The 27,076-nt window shown below is 49.0% G+C and overlaps 1 protein-coding gene across 1 annotated transcript; it reads left to right on the top strand.

Annotated features, from left to right (window-relative positions):
- The first annotated feature begins 924 nt into the window (after positions 1–924).
- Positions 925–26,658, top strand: LOC109865847 (cerebellar degeneration-related protein 2-like). Its single transcript, XM_031799844.1, has 6 exons — positions 925–1,355; positions 16,524–16,636; positions 20,969–21,117; positions 21,198–21,362; positions 22,247–22,454; positions 23,380–26,658. Exons 1-6 carry the CDS (start codon positions 1,286–1,288, stop codon positions 24,139–24,141), a joined length of 1,467 nt encoding a protein of 488 aa, XP_031655704.1. The 5' UTR covers positions 925–1,285; the 3' UTR covers positions 24,142–26,658.
- Positions 26,659–27,076: the final 418 nt, after the last annotated feature.

Here is a 27,076-nt window from a genome sequence, read left to right as displayed (position 1 = left end):
TACAGTGTTAAAACAACACCCCAAAAACAAGTTACTGTAATGCCATAGTTGCTCATTCTCTAACACTGAGAAAGTGTAACAGCATAAATTCATAAAAAGTGTTAATTTAAGTCAGAGTTAGGGACCCACACTCTCAGGGTGTTAGTCTATCAGCACTTTGAAAAGTGTTAGTTGAACACATTTCATTTCTAAGAAAGTGTTCAAATGTAAAACCGTCTGTGTTAAAATTCCGATCTCAAATCTGCTGTGCCCCCCGTTTGTAATAGTTTTAGGAAAGGAGGAAGAGGGAGAGACAATTGAGACATCTGCCACGTCTGTAAACTACACATTCGGTCCACTAGCGGTTCTTGGAACAGGATAGGAAGGGGGGTTGAGAGAGAGCGAGAGGTGGGAGTAACAGAGACAGAAACACAACCCTGTTTTAAAGACCCCAACAGACCAGTTTCCGTTTCACACTGCCGCGTGAGGGTGATGCGCGCAAGGTTGGTGGCAGAACATCCACCTCTTAGAGTGAAGGCAAAAACAACAAAAGTCTATCTATTCACATGTTGCTTATGAGTGCATTTCACACTACTTTGGGATTATAATTGGAATCGTATGAATGTCCTGCTTAATATAATGTTTGTGTCATCATCTCAAATCAACTGCATTATACTTAAGAGACAGTTCACCACCAACCACTAAAATGGCTCTTTGGCTAGCTTTGTCAATGAGCGTTAGCATTCTAGCTAACAACTAATGCATCCAAAATAGTTATTTTGCAAAGATCACAACCAAATCATCTTAGAGACTGTTCAAGCTGGAATCAAAACATCAGTGTAAGCGTATGAGAACATCCCCCCCAAAAAGTGATTTTGTTAAGAGGAAATAGAAGTGTATATCTAGGCGATGTTGAACGGGCGCAGATGGCCATTGGCTTTCTTACTGCAGCCAAGAGTCTCGCGCATCTGTGCATGACGTCAGCGTGTCGTGTACTGGAAAGGGGTCTCTATAAGAAACAATAATTGGCCAATTCACACGGCATGGTTTTAAAACAGTGTTCGAGTCTCTTGACTTTATGTGTCATTTTGATTAATCTGTAGCCAAGAAAAAAAAATATATTTAGCCTGCTTCATCGGTTAACGTTACAGCTCTTTCCTCATTCAGAATCTGAAGGAAGATGAGCTCACGTTATTCCAGAAGCGGGCGGACAGCGAAATTGCGTGTGTGCCTGATTGTGTAGCCGGCTGGTAGGCACGTCTTTGCTGGGTTCCAGGACAAGGCGGATGGTGGTATCCGTGTCTCGATGCTAGGAATGGAGGAATTTGTCACCGACGAGGAAGAGCCATGGTACGACCAGCAAGATCTCGAATCGGGTAAGTAACGACGCATATGAGAACGCCGTTTGCAGCCAACCGCATCCCGTATGTCAATGCACCGGGTAGCGGTTCGTTATTGGCGAGCTCAGATGTTCTTCCCAAACAAAGGCCTTTATGATCGAAGGCTTCTAGAGATCAGTTTGCGAAGGTACATTTGTCCGTGCATCTTGACAAATAGTAATGGCAATGCTCTTCGAAATCTGCAGCCGCAGTTTAATATTTTGCTTCTTTCTGACATCAAGTTATTGAAGGGATTCCTTCAAAGGCCTTTCTGACGTGGATTGGGGAAATCATTTCTCTGCTGTTGTCACAATATTGCAAGAAAAACCAAATACTCTGCAGTGGTCTGTTGGTGATTGCAAACAATGGATTATAATATTACTATCTAATAAATTAACCATAAATAGAAGTTAGGAGATTTCGGCTGTCATCCGAGCAATACAATTGTTCTTTACAGGTTGTAATAATGATTAGGGATCACTTAACCTTGTTTATGCAGTCAATTGGGTTTTTGTTGATTTCCTCATTCAAGCAATACATATGATGTTTTCCTTTTAGAATGTGGTGCCTTTCAAGGCCTGTAGACTGTCATGTCCATGTGCCCATAATGCAATAAGAACTGAACGTGTCAGTTGAACATAATCAATAAGGAAGTGATTGGTTGAGACAAAGAGCATCCATGGGCCAAAAAAAAAGCCATGACACATGCTTGATTTGCAGACTTGCAGATCCACCAGAATAGTTAATGAGCCAGAGATTATTTCGGTGCCCACATCATTTTCCCACAATGCAGCATAATTCACAGTATGCTGCTGTAAATATACAGGGTAATACAGTATTTACTGTAAAATTGTATTGTACAATTGTACAGCAGTGTAGCGGAGCACCATTGAGCCCTGATAATACATTGCTCTTTACAGTACTGTACTGTAATATAATTACAGTAGCTAACTGAATGTGTTGCTGTAAATGTACAGCCATTTGTTACAGTGTTCTGTTTTAAGTCACTAGGCTATTCCCCAAATATATATTTTTGCAGTAGGCTTGTCAACTACGGTCCAGGCCTTGTGTATCACTTCCGTTTCACATTCATTCTATGCGACCATATATTATATTTACATAAAGATAACCTACTTGACCTGGGCCATATAGATTGTGTGAACACCATCATTCAGCGGAACCGCTATCAGTCTGAATTCATTTTGTATTTGTATTTATTATGGATCCCCATTAGTTCCTGCCAAGGCAGCAGCTACTCTTCCTGAGGTTTGTTAGGGATCACCATTAGTTCCTGCCAAGGCAGCAGCTACTCTTCCTGAGGTTTGTTAGGGATCACCATTAGTTCCTGCCAAGGGAGCAGCTACTCTTCCTGAGGTTTGTTAGGGATCACCATTAGTTCCTGCCAAGGGAGCAGCTACTCTTCCTGAGGTTTGTTAGGGATCACCATTAGTTCCTGCCAAGGCAGCAGCTACTCTTCCTGAGGTTTGTTAGGGATCACCATTAGTTCCTGCCAAGGCAGCAGCTACTCTTCCTGAGGTTTGTTAGGGATCACCATTAGTTCCTGCCAAGGGAGCAGCTACTCTTCCTGAGGTTTGTTAGGGATCACCATTAGTTCCTGCCAAGGGAGCAGCTACTCTTCCTGAGGTTTGTTAGGGATCACCATTAGTTCCTGCCAAGGGAGCAGCTACTCTTCCTGAGGTTTGTTAGGGATCACCATTAGTTCCTGCCAAGGGAGCAGCTACTCTTCCTGAGGTTTGTTAGGGATCACCATTAGTTCCTGCCAAGGCAGCAGCTACTCTTCCTGGGGTTTATTAGGGATCACCATTAGTTCCTGCCAAGGGAGCAGCTACTCTTCCTGAGGTTTGTTAGGGATCACCATTAGTTCCTGCCAAGGCAGCAGCTACTCTTCCTGGGGTTTGTTAGGGATCACCATTAGTTCCTGCCAAGGGAGCAGCTACTCTTCCTGAGGTTTGTTAGGGATCACCATTAGTTCCTGCCAAGGCAGCAGCTACTCTTCCTGGGGTTTGTTAGGGATCACCATTAGTTCCTGCCAAGGGAGCAGCTACTCTTCCTGAGGTTTGTTAGGGATCACCATTAGTTCCTGCCAAGGCAGCAGCTACTCTTCCTGGGGTTTATTATGGATCCTCATTAGTTCCTGCCAAGGCAGCAGCTACTCTTCCTGAGGTTTGTTAGGGATCACCATTAGTTCCTGCCAAGGGAGCAGCTACTCTTCCTGAGGTTTGTTAGGGATCACCATTAGTTCCTGCCAAGGCAGCAGCTGCTCTTCCTGGGGTTTGTTAGGGATTCCCATTAGTTCCTGCCAAGGGAGCAGCTACTCTTCCTGAGGTTTGTTAGGGATCACCATTAGTTCCTGCCAAGGCAGCAGCTACTCTTCCTGGGGTTTATTATGATCCCCATTAGTTCCTGCCAAGGCAGCAGCTACTCTTCCTGGGGTTTGTTAGGGATTCCCATTAGTTCCTGCCAAGGCAGCAGCTACTCTTCCTGAGGTTTGTTAGGGATCACCATTAGTTCCTGCCAAGGCAGCAGCTACTCTTCCTGAGGTTTGTTAGGGATCACCATTAGTTCCTGCCAAGGCAGCAGCTACTCTTCCTGGGGTTTGTTAGGGATTCCCATTAGTTCCTGCCAAGGCAGCAGCTACTCTTCCTGAGGTTTGTTAGGGATCACCATTAGTTCCTACCAAGGCAGCGGCTAACTCTTCCTGGGGTTTGTTAGGGATTCCCATTAGTTCCTGCCAAGGCAGCAGCTACTCTTCCTGGGGTTTGTTAGGGATTCCCATTAGTTCCTGCCAAGGCAGCAGCTACTCTTCCTGGGGTTTGTTAGGGATCACCATTAGTTCCTGCCAAGGCAGCAGCTACTCTTCCTGGGGTTTGTTAGGGATCACCATTAGTTCCTGCCAAGGGAGCAGCTACTCTTCCTGAGGTTTGTTAGGGATCACCATTAGTTCCTGCCAAGGCAGCAGCTACTCTTCCTGGGGTTTATTATGGATCCTCATTAGTTCCTGCCAAGGCAGCAGCTACTCTTCCTGAGGTTTGTTAGGGATCACCATTAGTTCCTGCCAAGGGAGCAGCTACTCTTCCTGAGGTTTGTTAGGGATCACCATTAGTTCCTGCCAAGGCAGCAGCTGCTCTTCCTGGGGTTTGTTAGGGATTCCCATTAGTTCCTGCCAAGGGAGCAGCTACTCTTCCTGAGGTTTGTTAGGGATCACCATTAGTTCCTGCCAAGGCAGCAGCTACTCTTCCTGGGGTTTATTATGATCCCCATTAGTTCCTGCCAAGGCAGCAGCTACTCTTCCTGGGGTTTGTTAGGGATTCCCATTAGTTCCTGCCAAGGCAGCAGCTACTCTTCCTGAGGTTTGTTAGGGATCACCATTAGTTCCTGCCAAGGCAGCAGCTACTCTTCCTGAGGTTTGTTAGGGATCACCATTAGTTCCTGCCAAGGCAGCAGCTACTCTTCCTGGGGTTTGTTAGGGATTCCCATTAGTTCCTGCCAAGGCAGCAGCTACTCTTCCTGAGGTTTGTTAGGGATCACCATTAGTTCCTACCAAGGCAGCGGCTAACTCTTCCTGGGGTTTGTTAGGGATTCCCATTAGTTCCTGCCAAGGCAGCAGCTACTCTTCCTGGGGTTTGTTAGGGATTCCCATTAGTTCCTGCCAAGGCAGCAGCTACTCTTCCTGGGGTTTGTTAGGGATTCCCATTAGTTCCTGCCAAGGCAGCAGCTACTCTTCCTGGGGTTTGTTAGGGATTCCCATTAGTTCCTGCCAAGGCAGCAGCTACTCTTCCTGAGGTTTGTTAGGGATCACCATTAGTTCCTGCCAAGGCAGCAGCTACTCTTCCTGGGGTTTGTTAGGGATTCCCATTAGTTCCTGCCAAGGCAGCAGCTACTCTTCCTGGGGTCCAAACACATAAAGACAACTTATATTACACATAAAACAAAATATGAAACAGTACATCATTAAATGCATATCCCAAGCTGCTGAGAATGTATCTGCTGAGCTGTAGCCTTGTCAAACAACTTTGTACTTCTTGCCAGCATTAGTGCTATTTCATATCTCTCCCCTCTTCCTCACTACATCGCTCTTTTTCTCTTTGCCTCGCTCCCTGCCTCTCGCTCCCTGCCTCTCGCTCCCTGCCTCTCGCTCCCTGCCTCTCGCTCCCTGCCTCTCGCTCCCTGCCTCTCGCTCCCTGCCTCTCGCTCCCTGCCTCTCGCTTCTCTCGCTCCCTGCCTCTCGCTCCCTGCCTCTCGCTTCTCTCGCTCCCTGCCTCTCGCTCCCTGCCTCTCGCTTCTCTCGCTCCCTGCCTCTCGCTCCCTGCCTCTCGCTTCTCTCGCTCCCTGCCTCTCGCTTCTCTCGCTCCCTGCCTCTCGCTTCTCTCGCTCCCTGCCTCTCGCTTCTCTCGCTCCCTGCCTCTCGCTTCTCTCGCTCCCTGCCTCTCGCTCCCTGCCTCTCGCTCCCTGCCTCTCGCTCCCTGCCTCTCGCTTCTCTCGCTCCCTGCCTCTCGCTTCTCTCGCTCCCTGCCTCTCGCTTCTCTCGCTCCCTGCCTCTCGCTTCTCTCGCTCCCTGCCTCTCGCTCCTCTCGCTCCCTGCCTCTCGCTCCTCTCGCTCCCTGCCTCTCGCTCCTCTCGCTCCCTGCCTCTCGCTCCCTGCCGCTCCCTGCCTCTCGCTCCCTGCCGCTCCCTGCCTCTCACTTCTCTCGTTCCCTGCCTCTCGCTCCCTGCCTCTCGCTCCCTGCCTCTCGCTTCTCTCGCTCCCTGCCTCTCGCTCCCTGCCTCTCGCTCCCTGCCTCTCGCTTCCCTCGCTCCCTGCGTCTCTCGCTCCCTGCCTCTTGCTCCCTGCCTCTTGCTCCCTGCCTCTCGCTCCCTGCCTCTCGCTCCCTGCCTCTCGCTCCCTGCCTCTCGCTCCCTGCCTCTCGCTCCCTGCCTCTCGCTTCTCTCGCTCCCTGCCTCTCGCTCCCTGCCTCTCGCTTCTCTCGCTCCCTGCCTCTCGCTTCTCTCGCTCCCTGCCTCTCGCTTCTCTCGCTCCCTGCCTCTCGCTTCTCTCGCTCCCTGCCTCTCGCTTCTCTCGCTCCCTGCCTCTCGCTTCTCTCGCTCCCTGCCTCTCGCTCCCTGCCTCTCGCTCCCTGCCTCTCGCTCCCTGCCTCTCGCTCCCTGCCTCTCGCTCCCTGCCTCTTGCTTCTCTCGCTCCCTGCCTCTCGCTCCCTGCCTCTCGCTTCTCTCGCTCCCTGCCTCTCGCTTCTCTCGCTCCCTGCCTCTCGCTCCCTGCCTCTCGCTCCCTGCCTCTCGCTCCCTGCCTCTCGCTCCCTGCCTCTCGCTCCCTGCCTCTCGCTCCCTGCCTCTCGCTCCCTGCCTCTTGCTTCTCTCGCTCCCTGCCTCTCGCTCCCTGCCTCTCGCTTCTCTCGCTCCCTGCTTCTCTCGCTCCCTGCCTCTCGCTCCCTGCTTCTCTCGCTCCCTGCTTCTCTCGCTCCCTGCTTCTCTCGCTCCCTGCCTCTCGCTCCCTGCCTCTCGCTCCCTGCCTCTCGCTCCCTGCCTCTCGCTCCCTGCCTCTCGCTCCCTGCCTCTCGCTCCCTGCCTCTCGCTCCTCTCGCTCCCTGCCTCTCGCTCCCTGCCACTCCCTGCCTCTCGCTTCTCTCGTTCCCTGCCTCTCGCTCCCTGCCGCTCCCTGCCTCTCGCTTCTCTCGTTCCCTGCCTCTCGCTCCCTGCCTCTCGCTCCCTGCCTCTCGCTTCTCTCGCTCCCTGCCTCTCGCTTCTCTCGCTCCCTGCCTCTCGCTTCCCTCGCTCCCTGCGTCTCTCGCTCCCTGCCTCTCGCGTCTCTCGCTCCCTGCCTCTCGCGCCTCTCGCTCCCTCCCTCTCGCTCCCTGCGTCTCTCGCTCCCTGCCTCTCGCTTCCCTCGCTCCCTGCGTCTCTCGCTCCCTGCCCCTCGCGTCTCTCGCTCCTTGCCTCTCGCTTCTCTCGCTCCCTGCCTCTCGCTTCTCTCGCTCCCTGCCTCTCGCTCCCTGCCTCTCGCTTCCCTCGCTCCCTGCGTCTCTCGCTCCCTGCCTCTCGCGCCTCTCGCTCCCCTGCCTCTCGCTCCCTGCCTCTCGCTTCTCTCGCTCCCTGCCTCTCGCTTCTCTCGCTCCCTGCCTCTCGCTTCTCTCGCTCCCTGCCTCTCGCTTCTCTCGCTCCCTGCCTCTCGCTTCTCTCGCTCCCTGCCTCTTGCTCCCTGCCTCTCGCTTCTCTCGCTCCCTGCCTCTCGCTTCTCTCGCTCCCTGCCTCTCGCTTCTCTCGCTCCCTGCCTCTCGCTTCTCTCGCTCCCTGCCTCTCGCTTCTCTCGCTCCCTGGCTCTCGCTTCTCTCGCTCCCTGCCTCTCGCTCCCTGCCTCTCGCTCCCTGCCTCTTGCTCCCTGCCTCTTGCTCCCTGCCTCTCGCTCCCTGCCTCTCGCTCCCTGCCTCTCGCTCCCTGCCTCTCGCTCCCTGCCTCTCGCTCCCTGCCTCTCGCTCCCTGCCTCTCGCTCCCTGCCTCTCGCTCCCTGCCTCTCGCTCCCTGCCTCTCGCTTCTCTCGCTCCCTGGCTCTCGCTTCTCTCGCTCCCTGCCTCTTGCTCCCTGCCTCTCGCTCCCTGCCTCTCGCTCCCTGCCTCTCGCTCCCTGCCTCTCGCTCCCTGCCTCTCGCTCCCTGCCTCTCGCTCCCTGCCTCTCGCTCCCTGCCTCTCGCTTCTCTCGCTCCCTGCCTCTCGCTCCCTGCCTCTCGCTTCTCTCGCTCCCTGCCTCTCGCTTCTCTCGCTCCCTGCCTCTCGCTTCTCTCGCTCCCTGCCTCTCGCTTCTCTCGCTCCCTGCCTCTCGCTTCTCTCGCTCCCTGCCTCTCGCTTCTCTCGCTCCCTGCCTCTCGCTTCTCTCGCTCCCTGGCTCTCGCTTCTCTCGCTTCTCTCGCTCCCTGCCTCTCGCTCCTGCCTCTCGCTCCCTGCCTCTCGCTCCCTGCCTCTCGCTCCCTGCCTCTCGCTCCCTGCCTCTCGCTCCCTGCCTCTCGCTCCCTGCCTCTCGCTCCCTGCCTCTCGCTCCCTGCCTCTCGCTCCCTGCCTCTCGCTCCCTGCCTCTCGCTCCCTGCCTCTCGCTCCCTGCCTCTCGCTCCCTGCCTCTCGCTCCCTGCCTCTCGCTCCCTGCCTCTCGCTCCCTGCCTCTCGCTTCTCTCGCTCCCTGCCTCTCGCTCCCTGCTTCTCTTCCCTCGCTCCCTGCCTTTCTCTTCCCTCGCTCCCTGCCTTTCTCTTCCCTCGCTCCCTGCCTCTCTCTTCCCTCGCTCCCTGCCTCTCTCTTCCCTCGCTCCCTGCCTCTCTCTTCCCTCGCTCCCTGCCTCTCTCTTCCCTCGCTCCCTGCCTCTCTCTTCCCTCGCTCCCTGCCTCTCTCTTCCCTCGCTCCCTGCCTCTCTCTCTTCCCTCGCTCCCTGCCTCTCTCTCTTCCCTCGCTCCCTGCCTCTCTCTCTTCCCTCGCTCCCTGCCTCTCTCTCTTCCCTCGCTCCCTGCCTCTCTCTCTTCCCTCGCTCCCTGGATCTCTCTCTTCCCTCGCTCCCTGGATCTCTCTCTTCCCTCGCTCCCTGGATCTCTCTCTTCCCTCGCTCCCTGCCTCTCCCTTCCGTGCTGTGCATCACTCATTCCTAATCTCTCCATCACTTCATCTCTTTGTTCCAATTATTAGGATATCTGCCACAGGCCGAGAGCAGATGATGCATTTGCATTTGAGTCATTTAGCAGAAGCTCTTTTCCAGAGCAACTTACATGAGCAATTTAGAGTTCAGTGCCTTGCTCAAGGCCACATCGACAAAGTAGTTACCTAGTCGGCTCGGGGATTCGAACTAGGTAATGCTTTGACCCTGCTCTTGATCTGGTTATATATATATATATATACACATACATACATACATACATACATACATACATACATACATACATACATACACCAGTGGAGGCTGCTGAGGGGAGGGTGGCTCATAATAATGTCTGGAATGGTGCAAATGGAATGGCATCAAACCATGTTTACCATTCCACTTACTCTGCTCCAGCCATTTCTTAAAATATTTGTCTTTATTTTACCTTTTATTTAACTAGGCAAGTCATTTAAGAACAAATTCTTATTTACAATGGCGGCCAAACCTGGACAACGCTGGGCCAATGCGCCCTACAGGACTCCTGGATGTGATACAGCGTGGATTACCATGAGACTGTCCTCCCCAATTAAGGTGCCACCAGCCTCCTGTGCACACTATATATATACACACACACACACACACACACACACACACTATATACATACCCACACACACACTATACACACATGTACACATGGATTTTCTACTGTATATATGTGGTGGAGTAGGGGCCTGAGGGCACACACTCTGTGAATGTATTGTAATGTTTTTAACATTGTTTAAACTGCCTTAATTTGGCTGGACCCCAGGAAGAGTAGCTGCTGAGAGCGGGCAGGAGGGGGAACGGAGTGTGTGGACACATCAGTAGAACTGATGAGGATATAAATAAAGGCTGATGTATCTCCACCTTATTCAGAAAGAAGAAGAAGAGTGAGGGAAAGGGAGAATACAGTGTTGGAGAAAGAGAGACTGTAGAAGATCAAAGGAGGAAGACAGGATGAGACATGAAGGAGAGAGGAGAAAGATCAGAAGAGAACAAGCCCCATTTCTCTCTCTCATTCTCTGCGCCCAGTCTTCCTCTCTGCGCCCAGTCTTCCTCTCTGCACCCAGCCTTCCTCTCTTCACATCTCTCTGGTGCATCCTGTTTTCATCAGAGGTGCTATTTAGCCAGAAGGTTTGGCAGATTGAGATGTGGTAATAATCAGATGAAGAAGAGAAATTCCATGCTTAGCATCAAAGCAGGCATTTATTGATGCAATGAGGCAACCTGCTGTTCTGTACCGTAAGGGATCAGCAAACGTGTTCCATCTACAATACAGACGCAGACATTTCCATGCATTCTATAAACACAACGCGAGGAGAAAAACATATCAACGATCATGCTTGGAATCCTCTGTAAAACAGACCCAAGGCTGTCTCTAGACCAAACTCTGAGCTGAAGCTATGTGCCCAGACCAGCTGTTGGGACCTGATTGGTTAGCAGAGCTGGACTTCACATCTAATGACTGGGTTGTAACACCGCCTACCTGCTGTTATTACAGCTTTACCATCTCTTCAACAACCATCTCTTCAACAACCACCTCTCTACGTCTCCAGACACACACTTTCTTTCCTTGTTATCCTGCAGATAACAATTTGCGGATGCATCATTTGTACACCGAATGTGAGCTTACTATGGGATTGACTGAAGACTGCAGGTGAAGTCGTACTGAAGGGGGTTGGCCTGCTTCACAGCTTTTCTGCAGACAAGGAAAGTAGGAAGGAGAGAAGGAGGACAAAACAGGGAGAGGTCCTGTTTTCCATATTCCTGTGACTCCTATGGGAGATGTGTAACTATAAAAACAACACACTGCTCAGAAAGGCTGGGCACATTCCAAACCAGGGGTGTTTCCTTTCACGTGTGCACACACGCACACACACATGCGAACGCACACACACATGCGAACGCACACAGGTTACAGTTGTTTAACATGTATTTCTGCAGCCAACAGTTCTGTGTCGTTTCAATGTTTGACTCCTCAGCACTAAGCCCCAACTGATCTGATTACAGGGCTCAGAGACAGGGGCTCTGATACCCAGACTGTTTGTGTGTGTACGTGTGTGTCAGTTGCTTGTGACAGGAGTGTGAATCTTCCCCTGAGGACAATATGTCAGTGTATCTGACACTGCTAGGACCATGCCCCAGGACTACCTGACATGATGACTCCTTGCTGTCCCCAGTCCACCTGACCGTGTTGCTGCTCCAGTTTCAACTGTTCTGCCTTATTATTATACGACCATGCTGGTCATTTATGAACATTTGAACATCTTGGCCATGTTCTGTTATAATCTCCACCCGGCACAGCCAGAAGAGGACTGGCCACCCCACATAGCCTGGTTCCTCTCTAGGTTTCTTCCTAGGTTTTGGCCTTTCTAGGGAGTTTTTCCTAGCCACCGTGCTTCTACACCTGCATTGCTTGCTGTTTGGGGTTTTAGGCTGGGTTTCTGTACAGCACTTTGAGATATCAGCTGATGTACGAAGGGCTATATAAATACATTTGATTTGATTTGCTAAAACATCACAAAAGAAAACCGTAGAATTGGCCTGATAGCCTATGCAGGAAATGCACACAATCCATTCCATTAGGTGTCAGTCACTGGGTCTGGGTGGTGATGTCGTCCTTCATGGGGAAGTTGACTTCCTGGTGTCCTTGTTTGGAGACAGTGGTCTGTGGAGGGTATTGATTAGGATGTTTTAATGTTGCAGAGAAACGCAGTGCTCACCTTGCTCTCTCTCGCTCTCTGTCCCTCTCGCTCTCTGTCCCTCTCGCTCTCTGTCCCTCTCTGTCTCTCGCTCTCTGTCTCGTCTCTCATTCCCCTCTGAACACCCACTGTGGGACTCGTCCCCCTCTACTCGTCCCCCTCTCAACACCCACTGTGGGACTCGTCCCCCTCTACTCGTCCCCCTCTCAACACCCACTGTGGGACTCGTCCCCCTCTCAACACCCACTGTGGGACTCGTCCCCCTCTCAACACCCACTGTGGGACTCGTCCCCCTCTCAACACCCACTGTGGGACTCGTCCCCCTCTCAACACCCACTGTGGGACTCGTCCCCCTCTCAACACCCACTGTGGGACTCGTCCCCCTCTCAACACCCACTGTGGGACTCGTCCCCCTCTCAACACCCACTGTGGGACTCGTCCCCCTCTCAACACCCACTGTGGGACTCGTCCCCCTCTCAACACCCACTGTGGGACTCGTCCCCCTCTCAACACCCACTGTGGGACTCGTCCCCCTCTCAACACCCACTGTGGGACTCGTCCCCCTCTCAACACCCACTGTGGGACTCGTCCCCCTCTCAACACCCACCGTGGGACTCGTCCCCCTCTCAACACCCACCGTGGGACTCGGTCCCCCTCTCAACACCCACCGTGGGACTCGGTCCCCCTCTCAACACCCACCGTGGGACTCGGTCCCCCTCTCAACACCCACCGTGGGACTCGGTCCCCCTCTCAACACCCACCGTGGGACTCGGTCCCCCTCTCAACACCCACCGTGGGACTCGGTCCCCCTCTCAACACCCACCGTGGGACTCGGTCCCCCTCTCAACACCCACCGTGGGACTCGGTCCCCCTCTCAACACCCACCGTGGGACTCGGTCCCCCTCTCAACACCCACCGTGGGACTCGGTCCCCCTCTCAACACCCACCGTGGGACTCGGTCCCCCTCTCAACACCCACCGTGGGACTCGGTCCCCCTCTCAACACCCACCGTGGGACTCGGTCCCCCTCTCAACACCCACCGTGGGACTCGGTCCCCCTCTCAACACCCACCGTGGGACTCGGTCCCCCTCTCAACACCCACCGTGGGACTCGGTCCCCCTCTCAACACCCACCGTGGGACTCGGTCCCCCTCTCAACACCCACCGTGGGACTCGGTCCCCCTCTCAACACCCACTGTGGGACTCGGTCCCCCTCTCAACACCCACTGTGGGACTCGGCCCCCCTTGTCCCACTGCCTTATTCTAACGGAGCAGTGGAACAGCACTGAATCCACAGAACTAGAATCAGATTCTATTTCTATGACTGGAAGCAGCCTCCTCGTTGTTAGCGAGTTTAACCCTTTGAGGAGTGACTTCTCAGTGTTCTCTTCCTGAACGTTAAATTGTTTCGTGAGGATTGGATCGGCCATAGAATTGAAATTGGAATGGAAATTAAGCAGTCGTGAAATAGGAATTGGTTAAGTAACATTCAACGTAGGGTTGAATGTGCTGTGCATAGTGCCGGAAGGGTCAACACCCATTCACAGATACCTGTGTAGTAGCAGAGGCCCCACAGGAGATAATTAGCTGTGCAGCAGGCAGGTCTATGTATAAAGCCCATGTCAGAGAGGAGCTGGTAGCAGCCTGCTTTTCTCCTCATTAGTTTAATTGAGGGAAGACGACAAGACAAGACAGGACAGGACAAGATAATAAGAAAGAGGAGACCGCATGGTTGAAAAGCAAGCACTGGAACAGCATTGTGTGGGTGTGAGCGTGAGCTTGCCATCTCTCCTGTCTGTTCTTTCTGTTTCTGAACACTCTTCAAAACAACCAACATACTGTGTTCTCTCTCGTTGAAGATCAGATTCTGATTAGAATGAACTCTGGTTATCGAATAACTGAAGTGTCGATCAGTGATCCCATTGTTCATCACTCTCAACCTCCAGAGTTTTTACTGTCATCTCAGTCTCTACAATGAGAGTGATGGTGTTTCCATTGAGTTGTTGTTGTGTGTTTTCCCTTCTCATATTTGACCACAGGTCCCAAAACACCAAACATATCTCGCTGCTGTGTCAGACCTGAAAATAAAGACTATGAATCCGACTGATTCAGTCTGAAGGCAGAATACAGTCCCTTCCACTTCTGTTCGACTCCTGATTGATGAGAATATCTGTCAATTAGGTTTTTTCCCTACTCTGCACCATTTTACCATAAAATGAGAGCGAGCGAGAAGTATTCTAGTCTAGACTTATTGTTAGTGTCTTGTATTGCATCACTACTAGAACAGTGTTCTTCATTCCTGTTCCAGGGTGTACATGTCTACAAGCTTTTGTTTGAGGGCACACTCTGCTTGCATGTGAATAAAATGCTTAATCTGACAGCATCTTCATATCCTGTCACTTTCTACTTTAGACATTAGTATCCCCTCCGCCATGCTGCAGAGAGACACACTGCATAATATATAGACTCTGTGGAGAAGCGGTGTCTTGTCTTCTGATGATCTTGGCAGACATCGCAGATCTTCACTGACTGAGACACAAGGGTCAAAGATCGCAGATCTTCACTGACTGAGATACAAGGGTCAAAGATCGCAGATCTTCACTGACTGAGATACAAGGGTCAAAGATCGCAGATCTTCACTGACTGAGATACAAGGGTCAAAGATCGCAGATCTTCACTGACTGAGATACCTTTTCTTTCTAGTGTTGTCTCTCTCTCCCCCTTTGTCTCCCTCTCTTTCTCTCCAGAATGAGCTTGTTCATCTATGTGTACCTCAGGGAGGAATGAAGGTGGAATATGATAATTTTGTTTACAAAAAAATAACTCCCTTTTTCATATCCAATTGCGATCTTGTCTCGTCATCCCCAACAGAGGGTGAAGGTCTCGTCATCCCCAACAGAGGGTGAAGGTCTCGTCATCCCCAACAGAGGGTGAAGGTCTCGTCATCCCCAACAGAGGGTGAAGGTCTCGTCATCCCCAACAGAGGGTGAAGGTCTCGTCATCCCCAACAGAGGGTGAAGGTCTCGTCATCCCCAACAGAGGGTGAAGGTCTTGTCATCCCCAACAGAGGGTGAAGGTCTCATCATCCCCAACAGAGGGTGAAGGTCTCGTCATCCCCAACAGAGGGCGAAGGTCGAGTCATGCGTCCTATGAAACATGACCCGCCAAGCCCACTCTGCTTCTTAACACCTGCACACTTAACCCATAAGCCAGCTACACCAATGCATCGAAGGAAACACTGTTCAACTGACAACAGGCACCGGCCCGCCACAAGTAGTTGCTAGAGCGCGATGAGCCAAGTAAAGACCCCCAGCCAAACCCTCCCCTAACCCGGACAGCGCTGGGCCAATTGTGCGTCGCCCTGTAGGACTCCCAGTCACAGCCGGTTGTGAACACAAGGCTGTAGTGATGCCGCAACACTATGATGCAGTGCCTTAGGTCTCCCGAGTGGTGCAGAGGTCAAAGGTGGAATGTTTTAATGTTTGAATGTTCTGTTTGAAGATACTCTTAGAAGCCTGCGGAACATAGAACTGTGATGTATTCCAAATTATAAACTGGGTGGTTTGAGCCCTGAATGCTGATTGGCTGACAGCCGTGGTATATCAGACCATATACCATGGGTATGACAAAAGTTATTTTTACTGCTCTAATTACGTTGGTAAACAGTTTATAACAGCAATAAGGCACCTCGATGGTTTGTGATGGCCAATATACCACGGCTGTATCCAGGCACTCCGAGGTTGCGTCATGCATAAGAACAGCGCTTAGCCGTGGTATATTGGCCATATACCACACCTCCTCTGGCCTTATTGCTTAAGTGAATCATCATGTTACAGTATGAACAACGCTTTCTACTGTGGCTGTCATAGGGACGAGTGCAGACTATTTTTAGTATCTTCACTGACATCACTCACATCTTTGGACCAGCAAAACCTGTTCCTGACGCTCTCTTATTTAGACAGTTTGTTACAGCTTGTTGCTCTCAAAATGTAAAATCTCTTTCTCTCCCTCCAACCTGTCTCCCATGGCCCTCTCCCATCTCTAATCTCTCTATCCCATCTCCTCTCTCTCCCCTCCCATCCACCCCCCTCCATCTCTTTCCCCCCCTCCCTCTCTCTATCTCAATTTCAATTTAAGGACTTTATTGGCATGGAAAACGTGTTTCCATTGCAAAAGCAAGTTAAATAGATAATAAACAAACGTTAAATAACCAATTTAGAAAATGAACAGTAAACATTACACTCACAGAAGTTCCAACATAATTATGACATTTCAAATGTCATGTGCAAATAGTTCAAGTGCAAAAGGGAAAATAAATCAACATAAATATGGGTTGTATTTACAATGGTGTTTGTTCTTCACTGGTTGCCCTTTTCTTGTGGCAACAGGTCACAAATATTGCTGCTGTGATGGCACACTGTGGTATTTCACCCAGTAGATATGGGAGTTTATCAAAATTGGGTTTGTTTTCAAATTCTTTGGATCTGTGTAATTTGAGAGAAATATGTGTCTCTAATATGGTCATACATTTGGCAGGAAGTTAGGAAGTACAGCTCAGTTTTCACCTCATTTTGTGGGCAGTGTGCACATAGCCTGTCTTCTCTTGAGAGCCAGGTCTGCCTACGGTGGTCAGTCACAGTGGTCAAGTATTCTGCCACTGTGTATTCTTTGTTTGGGGCCAAATAGCATTCTAGTTTGCTCAGTTTTTTTTGTTCATTATTTGACACATTGAAAATAATTATCTTTTTGTTTTCTCTCTCTCCTTGCTCTTTCTCCCCTCTCCAACTCTCTCTCTAGACCTCCACCTGGCAGCAGAGCTTGGGAAGACTCTGTTGGAGAGGAACAAGGAGCTGGAGGATTCTCTACAGCAGATATACATCACCAATGAGGAGCAGGTGCAGGAGATTGAGGTAGGAGGGCCAAGTCTCAAAAGCTCCATGGATGCATATCAATAGTCTAAATTCTACCCACATCGAGGGGTTGGAACCTAAATTATTTTCTAATCGTTTCTTTCTGCACAAAACCATTTGTTTTTTTCAATCCGTTCCTCAGCAAAATACAGTTTTGAACCGGTTCAAACCCCGAAACAATTTCCCTTCTGTTCCTTTTTAACCTCGGAAATCATTATTTTTATTTTGACATTTAGCTCGACACTAAATGACTTCACCCATGGCTAAAGCAGCTTGTCATGGAGCAGGCAAGCTATGTACATGCATTGAAATTTTGCGGGTGAGGAGAGCACTGGGCAACTTGTGATGACATGCATTATCTGAATTAGGCCCACATAATTATACCTACAGAGGAGCGGCTTCTATGAAAGAACTTTGAATGTCTTTGAACTTCAGAGAGTTGGCTTAACTAACGTTGGACCAGAGCTAGCCCTTGATCTTCACTCTTCGAGCTTCTACTTCTAAAAATGCACCTTTTCCAGAAACAAGTTTCTCACTGTTGCCGCTTGCTATAGACCACCCTCTGCCCCCAGCTGTGCCCTCGATACCATATGTGAATTGATTGCCCCCTATCTATCTTCTGAGCTTGTGCTACTAGGTGACCTAAACTGGGACATGCTTAACACCCCGGCCATCCTACAATCTAAGCTTGATGCCCTCAATCTCACACAAATTATCAATGAACCTACCAGGTACAACCCCAAATCTGTAAACACGGGCACCCTCATAGATATCATCCTAACTAACTCACCCTCCAAATACACCTCTGCTGTTTTCAATCAAGATCTCAGCGATCACTGCCTCATTGCCTGCATCTGTAATGGGTCTGTGACCAAACAACCACCCCTCATCACTGTCAAACGCTCCCTAAAACACTTCTGCGAGCAGGCCGTTCTAATCGACCTGGCCCGGGTATCCTGGAATGACATTGACCTCATCCCGTCAGTAGATGTCTGGTTATTCTTTAAAAGTGCCTTCCTCACCATCTTAAATAAGCATGCCCCGTTCAAAAAATGTAGAACTTGGAATAGATATAGTCCTTGGTTCACTCCAGACTTGACTGCCCTTGACCAGCACAAAAACATCCTGTGACATTCTGCATTAGCATCGAATAGCCCCCGTGATATGCAACTTTTCAGGGAAGTTAGGAACAAATATACACAGGCAGTTAGGAAAGCTAAGGCTAGATTTTTCAAACAGAAATTTGCATCCTGTAGTACAAACTCAAAGTTCTGGGACACTGTAAAGTCTGTGGAGATTAAGAACACCTCCTCCAAGCTGCCCACTGCACTGAAGATAGGAAACACTGTCACCACTGATAAATCTACTATAATTGAGCATTTCAATAAGCATTTCTCTACGGCTGGCCATGCTTTCCACCTGGCTACCCCTACCCTGGTCAACTGCCCGGCACCCTCCACAGCAACACGCCAAAGCCTCCACCATTTCTCCTTCACCCAAATCCAGATAGATGATGTTCTGAAAGAGCTGCAAAATCTGGACCCCTACAAATCAGCCGGGCTAGACAATCTGGACTCTCTCTTTCTAAAATGATCTGCCGAAATTGTTGCAACCCCTATTACTAGCCTGTTCAACCTCTCTTTCGTATCGTTTGAGATTCCCAAAGATCGGAAAGCTGCCACGGTCATCCCCCTCTTTAAAGGGGGAGACACTCTAGACCCAAACTGCTACAGACCAAGTTAACAAACAGATTACTGACAATTTCGAATCCCACCGTACCTTCTCCACTATGCAATCTGGTTTCCGAGCTGGTCATGAGTGCACCTCAGCCACACTCAAGGTCCTAAACGACATCATAACCGCCATCGATAAGAGACATTACTGTGCAGCCGTATTCATCGACCTGGCCAAGGCTTTCGACTCTGTCAAGCACCACATTCTTATTGGCAGACTCGACAGCCTTGGTTTATCAAATGACTGCCTCGCCTGATTAACCAACTACTTCTCTGATTGAGTTCAGTGTGTCAAATCGGAAGGCCTGTTGTCCGGACCTCTGGCTGTCTCTATGGGGGTGCCACAGGGTTCAATTCTTGGGCTGACTCTCTTCTCTGTTATACATCAATGACGTCGCTGATCCACCTCTACGCAGACGACACCATTCTGTATACTTCTGGCCCCTCTTTGGACACTGTGTTAACTAACTTCCAGACAAGCTTCCATACAACTCTCCTTCTGTGGCCTCCAACTGCTCTTAAATGCAAGTAAAACTAAATGCATGCTATTCAATCGATCACTGCCCGCACCTGCCTGCCCGTCCAGCCTCACTACTCTGTCCAGAATACGTGGACAACTACAAATACCTAGGTGTCTGGTTAGACTGTAAACTCTCCTTCCAGACTCACTTTAAGCATCTCCAATCCAAAATTAAATCTAGAATCCGCTTCCTATATCGCAACAAAGCATCCTTCACTCATGCTGCCAAACATACCCTCGTAAAACTGACCATCCTACCGATCCTCGACTTCGGCGATGTCATTTATAAAATAGCCTCCAACACTCTACTCAACAAATTGGATGCAGTCTATCACAGTGCCATCCGTTTTGTCACCAAAGCCCCATACACTACCCACCACTGCGACCTGTACGCTCTCGTTGGTCGGCCCTCTCGTCATACTCGTCGCCAAACCCACTCGCTCCATGTCATCTACAAGTCTCTGCTAGGTAAAGCCCCGCCTTATCTCCGCTCACTGGTCACCATAGCAGCACCCACCTGTAGCACGCGCTCCAGCAGGTATATTTCACTGGTCACCCCCAAAGCCAATTCCTCCATTGGTCGTCTTTCCTTCCAGTTCTCTGCTGCCAATGACTGGAACGAACTGCAAAAATCACTGAAGCTGGAGACTCTTACTTCCCTCACTAGCTTTAAGCACCAGCTGTCAGAGCAGCTCACAGATCACTGCACCTGTACATAGCCCATCTGTGAACAGCCCATCGTGAGCTAGGCCAGAGTTAGCTAACAAACTAGCTTGTGTGTGCAGAGCGGCACCAGAATTCAAGTAAAAACACGTCTTACCTTTCTGTAGTTAATAAATGTGAAACGTGATAACTGTAATATCCTTAAATAGCATTGAAAAGGTTAATCCATTCTTCTCTCCCTAATTTCTGCCTGTAACGCCAGTAGCTACTGTAGATTATGTATTCTTTGGGGGGAGTGGGAGGGGAAGGTACACACTGGCAAAGATTTCAGGAAGACACTAGAATAAGTTTCATAGTGACAGTGAGGGCTTTGCATAGGCTCTTTGTTGCGTTTTTGTGGGACTGGAAAAAAATGCCCAGAACATAAAATAAAATTATTAACCGGTTCCCATGCTTTTTAAAATTAAGGTTATGTTCCGGAACAGTATATATCACTTTTGTTCTGGTTCTGTTCCTCGAAAACATTTAATATTTTCTGTTCGCTGAACCGGTTCCAAACCCTGCCCACCTCTCAACAATCTAAACTCTAACATAACCTCTACCCACATCTCAACTGGGGCGGCAGGTAGCCTAGTGGTTAGAGCGTTGAGCCAGTAACCACAAGGTTTCTGGATCGAATCCCTGAGCTGAGGCAGTTAACCCACTGTGCCATGGGTGCTGATTAATGCAGCCCCCCGCAACTCTCTGATTCAGAGGGTTTGGGTTAAATGCCGAAGACACATTCTACTTGAATACATTCAGTTGGACAACTGACTAGGTATCCCCCCTTTTCCCTGACTGTCTAAACTCTAACGTAACCTCTACCCATAAGTTAGGTGTAGATTGGATGACAATCTACCTGTTGACTGAGCAGAGTCGTAGGAAGTTGGCTCTTCTCTGCTGTGATGGCTGGCCATAGTGCTGTGGCCTACCTAATGCCTCAGTAACTCTTTGACCCTGCTGGCTGATCCTAATCTAGTGAAATGGTTCACGGAGTTCACGACCAAGGGGTTTTCGAGTAACCAGGGGAGGGAATAGAAGTGTTGCCCTTAATCAGCAATTGCCAGAAAGCATCCATCCCCCTAATGGCTTAGGGGTAGTGGAACATGCCCCCAACATGCCCCCATCTGTATTGTATGCTTTTGGAAAGTATTCAGACCCCTTGACTTTCTCCACATTTTGTTACGTTAGAGCTTTATTCTAAAATGGATTTAAATTGGTTTTTTTCCCGCATGAATCTACATACAACACCCCATAATGACAAAGTGAGAACATTCTGCTCCAGTCATTACCACGACCCCCCGTCCTCCTCAATTAAGGTGCCACCATATATTTATATATATATATTTATTATACAGTATGTCTCTCTCTGTGCAGTACCTGGCTAAGCAGCTGGAGGTGCTGAGGGAAATGAATGAGCAGCATGCTAAGGTGTACGAGCAGCTAGATGGGACAGCCAGAGAACTGGAGCTCACCAACCGTACCCTGGTACTGGACAGCAAGGCCTCACAACACAAGATCGAGAGGTGAGCTGGACGGACGCACATCGTCAAACGCACGTACACAAACACACTAACCCCATGTCTCTCTTCCCTGGTTCTCCCAGGTTGACTGGGACCATCGAGACCCTGCAGACCCAGGTGGAGTCTCTCTCTGGGCAGGTGGAACAGCTCCACTCCCTGGAGCTACTCAGGGTCCGGAGGGAGAAGAGGGAACGACGCAAAACCATCGCCTCCTTCCCCTGCCTTAGGGAACTCTGCACCGCACCCAAGTGAGGACTCCTAGCAGTCACACTCACGTCATTGGTTACTGGATCTCAAGGTCCCTAGACTATATATTGAGCTTGTCTGTCTGTGGCAGGTACAAGTAAAGCCAGGTGGACTCTACACAATTTTCGCTCCGATTTAGCTGTCCCAGACAAGTTTTTGTGATCGGAGACAAAATCCCCATGTCGTTGCCTACTCGGGGCGGGCGGCCGGCCATCACCGCAGATCGTTTAATGTAAGCGGGTCAGAGACACAATCTGAGAGCTACCGATCCCGTCTTTGAGCCGTACCAGACGTCCCGAGATTCTCAGACGTTTGATTTTATCGGCACAAAATCTGCAATGCTCTTGTAGTGTGAGTGCGGCGATCATCAATAACCAATGAGAGCTCGCCAGAGAAGAAGCCAGCGAGATGATGATGATGACGTCGTATCACATCACCCAGAATGTGTAGATTCTCCAGCAGGAACCATGACTACTAGTATTAGGTGTTTTGTACTTGCCTTTTAAACCAAAGTGTCAAATCGTTACAGCTCTGAAGTTCATGTTATTCAACTCAAAAAAATATGTTGGCTAAATATTTCAACTCTGCACAGCAGGTGTGAATGTCTGACTGGAAACGTTTGAGGCTGCTTTGTTCTAGCTACGTTAACAATCTAATCACCATCATTGTTTTTCGCGAGACGGTGTGTTGGTAATCGAAAATCCTCACGACCAAGTAAAGAATCTTTTAGTGTGTGAACCCCTGTCTGTGCCACATCGTTAAGTTGGCAAGACAAAAAAAAACTACAGGAAAGATGTTTGTTTCAATATGAGAGGCTCAGCGATGTTAGGATTTTAGCTGATATTGTGTGGAACTGTGTGTCTCTCGCTCTCTGTCTGTCCGTCAGGTATGAGGATGGGTTCGTGGTGGGCCGCTCAGACAGCTTCACCTCAGAGACTAAGCGCCAGCCAGCAGAGGAGGAGAACGAGCGTCTGAGAGAGGCGGTGTCGGCGCTGCGCTCGGCCGTGAGGGCGGAGCGGGGTCGCAGGGAGGGGGCGGAGAGAGAGTGTCACGTCCTCCTGGGGGAGTTCTCTCGTCTGGAGTCACGTGTGCTGGTCAGAATCCTATTTCAACTCCATTTAATATTCATTCCAAAAGGAGTAACTCCGTTTTTTTAATGGTTTCATGTTCTACTAAGTCTGTTCAATCCAATGAGTGATACTGATACTTGTTCTACTAAGTCTGTTCAATCCAATGAGTCATACTGACACATGTTCTACTAAGTCTGTTCAATCCAATGAGTGATACTGACACATGTTCTACTAAGTCTGTTCAATCCAATGAGTGATACTGACACATGTTCTACTAAGTCTGTTCAATCCAATGAGTCATACTGACACATGTTCTACTAAGTCTGTTCAATCCAATGAGTCATACTGACACATGTTCTACTAAGTCTGTTCAATCCAATGAGTCATACTGACACATGTTCTACTAAGTCTGTTCAATCCAATGAGTCATACTGACACATGTTCTACTAAGTCTGTTCAATCCAATGAGTCATACTGACACATGTTCTACTAAGTCTGTTCAATCCAATGAGTCATACTGACACATGTTCTACTAAGTCTGTTCAATCCAATGAGTCATACTGACACATGTTCTACTAAGTCTGTTCAATCCAATGAGTGATACTGACACTTGTTCTACTAAGTCTGTTCAATCCAATGAGTCATACTGACACATGTTCTACTAAGTCTGTTCAATCCAATGAGTGATACTGACACATGTTCTACTAAGTCTGTTCAATCCAATGAGTGATACTGACACATGTTCTACTAAGTTGGTTCAATCCAATGAGTGATACTGACACATGTTCTACTAAGTTGGTTCAATCCAATGAGTGATACTGATACTTGTTCCTAACTTAAATATAGTAGGGCTCCTAACTCTCCCTCTTTTCTGGAAGAATAAAAAAATATTGAGTGATTGGTTTATTGACTATCTGACTGACTGATTGACTCATTGATTGATTGACAGGGTGCAGAGAGCTGCCAGGCACGGGTTCGTGAACTAGAGGCAGAGCTCCAGGAACTCCAGCAGCTCCGACGGGCGAGGACCCTCCTCCTGAGCAGCGAAGATGACGGTGTGGGCTTCACCCAGACCCTCCTCAACAACACCCCCGAGACAGACACCCTGGAGGGGGAGGGAGGAGAAGTGGGTGGAGGGCGAGGGGAGGAGGGCGAGGGGGGAGGAGGCTTAGGTGGAGAGTCGTTACCTTCCTCCAGCCCTGTCAGGAAGAGCTGCAGCGACACGGCGCTGAACGCCATCGTGGCCAGGGACGCAACCGGGAGGAGAAGAGGGAGCTACGCGATCCACGCCAACAGCGTCCGTAAGAGAGGGATGTCCATCCTGAGGGAGGTGGACGAGCAGTACCACGCTCTGCTGGAGAAGTATGAGGAGCTGTTAAGGAAGTGCCGGCGCCACGAGGAGTCCCTGTGCCACGCGGGGGTGCAGACCTCGCGGCCCGTCTCCAGGGACCCCTCCATGAAGGACTGTGCCATGGGCCCCACCCCTGCACCCCCGCCCTCCCCCACCCAGTCCCCCTCCACCCCCGAGGTGATGGAGAGCATCAGTAAGCAGGTGGAGGCGGTAGATAAACGACTGGGCCAGAGCACGCCAGAGTACAAAGCTCTGTTCAAGGAGATCTTTTCTCGTATTCAGAAGACCAAGATGGACATCAAAGCCACCAAAGCTACCAAAGCCACCAAAGCCAGCAAGTCTGGCAAGTCCAGCAAATAAATTCTGATACTGGATTGGTTTGGTAGTGCAGTGCTTTTTCCATGCTCAAAGCGCTTGAGATTAGAGGAGGAATTTGCCTCGTACTCTACCGATGTGTAGCACTCATGAGTACTTCTGTATGGGGTCTGGTCTCCTGTCTGCTTCACACGAGGCTGCTGAGGGGAGAACGACTCATAACAATGCCCGGGAGCGGAGCAAATGTAATGGCATTATACTACTGGAAACCATGTGTTAGATGTATTTGATACCATTCCAAATGATTCCGCTCCAGCCATTAGATCAAACAAGACAGTTTTCACAAACCTAAGGAACCTCCTGTGGACTGCTTCTGTTACTATAGTTACCGATCAAACAATACGCCACTTAAACCAATCTACTACTAATGCTATTAGCACCTGCCTAGCTTTGCCAGTGAGATCTAACACAGCTGCCTTTTGCTACCGTTACACAGGTCACACAGGTATGATAACTGTCACCCACAACTTGGACTCCACTATTGTCTGGGCTTGATATACCCAGCTGGTAATACACTCTTGTTCCCTGACGACCAGTTCGTACGTTCTCCATTCTCCTACTCAACTCCATTTTCATTTAAGGTGGAACTTTCTTTATGAAACACCATTTTCCACCACCACCTCGAGTGACTAATGCAACTTCCTGATGTTGCACCCCCGCGTTTAGCCAGGGGTAAACATTTTTAGGCTTTAGCCACTCCAGCATGGTCCTTAACTCCAACCACCTTTTCCTTATTATCATGAATGTTATAGTGTATGTTGCATTACTTTGACTTGTGTGTGTGAAATACTCACGTTGTAATGCCATACCATATGGCAGGAGAAAATGTACACAACAATGAACCTGCAGTATACAGGAAATATAATCGATTATACCTTGTATTATTACGTATTTTACTTTTCTATTATTTCTGTTCTTTCTCTCTGCGTTGTTGGCAAGGGTCTGTTAAATAAGCATTTCACTGTTAGTCCACACCTGTCATTTACGACGCATGTGACGAATGCCATTTGATTTAGAGCTATCTAACTCGAGGTCTTAAACTCGACTGGAGCTTCAAACCTTTATAGCAGACACAGGATTTGGCGTGAGATCAGTGGTGTTGTGAAAACTATGGATTGAGAAAAGAGAAGTCGTTACAGAGAAATCAACTGAATCATTTCAACCAGAAATGGGTTATTGTTTTCTCCACAGTGTTATAATTAAGCATTAAGGCACGAGGTGGTGTGGTATATGGCCAATATACCACAGCTAAGGGCTGTTCTTATGCACGATGCAAAGCGGAGTGCCTGGATACAGCCGTGGTATATTGGCCATATATCACAAACCCCCCAAGGTAACTTATTGCTATTATAAACTGGTTACCAATGTAATTAGTGCAGTAAAAATAAATGTTTTGTCACACCAGTGGTATACGGTCTGATATACCACGGCTGTCAGCCAATCAGCGTCCAGGGTTCAAACCACCCAGTTTATAATGAGTGGTATGTGCCAGGTACAAGCAGAGGCTAATTTTCCTCCCAAGGTCACTCAAGTGTTGTTGAGGGAAGAAAAAGGGCATGACGTCTTGTGGAGGCTAACTGTCAGTCTGTCATAGCAGTGTTCCCTCTTGGTTCTGGAGGGTCGCAGCATGTGCAGGCTTTTGTTCCAGCCCAGCATTCAGGTTTACTGCTGGGCTGGGGGGGAAAAAAAGGCCTGCGCAGGCCTGAAGTGCTTCAGTGCAAGGAGATAATGACACTGTGTCATAGCAATGGTAACGGAACATGTTCTATATGCTATTAAGAGAGAACAAAATCTTTCCTAACAGGGAGCCACTCATAAGGGGACATCCCATTCTTATGGAACATTCTGACAATGTCCTTTTTGAAGGCTCCTTGGCTTTCTCTGCACTGTAATGTTTTACTGATTGCACTTCAAAAAACAAAACACGCATTGCGTATTTATACATGGATATTTACTTAGTATTGCTTGTGTATTTATTCCATTATTGTGTGTCTCTGTGAGCATTGATTCATGATAACGACACTTATCTGCCAAGGTGCCTATATGTGATTGTATTCATTATTGATAGGCTGCATCTTTAGAATGAAAATCAAGTCATATTTGTTTATTTATTTATCTACTCAACCTTTTGGGCTCCTGAGTGGCGCAGCGGTTTAAGGCATTGCATGTCAGTGCTAGTGATGTCACTACAGACACCCTGGTTTGATTCCAGGCTGTATCACAACCAGCCATGATTGGGAGTCCCATAGGGTGGTGCACAATTGGCCGGTGTAGGCCGTCAGTGTAAATAAGAATTTGGCCTTAACTGACTTGCCTAGTTAAATAAAAATGTATTCAGATGAATGAGCATATTATTAGTTTTATGAGTTAGCCTAGTTATTAGCCTTTGGCATCACAGGTTTTGTCATTGCGGCAAGCCACATTAGCTCTCTCTCTTGTTGTGGCACTCTGTATCATTGACTTACATGTCTGCTCTGTGCAATTAAAGCATTGGAATGAAAATATGTCTCTGTGGATTTTGTTATATTACTCTGAAAATGTACATTGATGGTTAATGATTTGAATAATTGGCTGGTGGAATGATTAATGGAGGACACCGTGGTGGACAAAGTTGCCAATTGTCATACTTGAGGTAAAGAGATTAATGGAAAATGACTTGAATAAAAGTTAGTCACCCAGTAAAATACTACTTAAGTAAAAGTATTTGGTAAAAAAAAAAACTAAGTATCAAAAAATAAATGTAATTGCTAAAATGTACTTAAGTATCAAAAGTAGAAGTAAATTCCTTATATTAAGCAAAATAGATGGCACGATTATCTTTTTCTTTTCCATTTACAGATAGCCCGGGGCACACTCCAACACTCATAATTTACAAACAAAGCATTTGTGTTTAGTGAGTCCGCTAGATCAGATGCAGAAG

This window comes from Oncorhynchus kisutch, linkage group LG20, assembly GCF_002021735.2.
Source record: "Oncorhynchus kisutch isolate 150728-3 linkage group LG20, Okis_V2, whole genome shotgun sequence".
Taxonomy (NCBI): Eukaryota; Metazoa; Chordata; class Actinopteri; order Salmoniformes; family Salmonidae; genus Oncorhynchus; species Oncorhynchus kisutch.
Note: the sequence above shows the minus strand (reverse complement) of the source record. Positions and strands in the feature narration are given on the sequence as shown.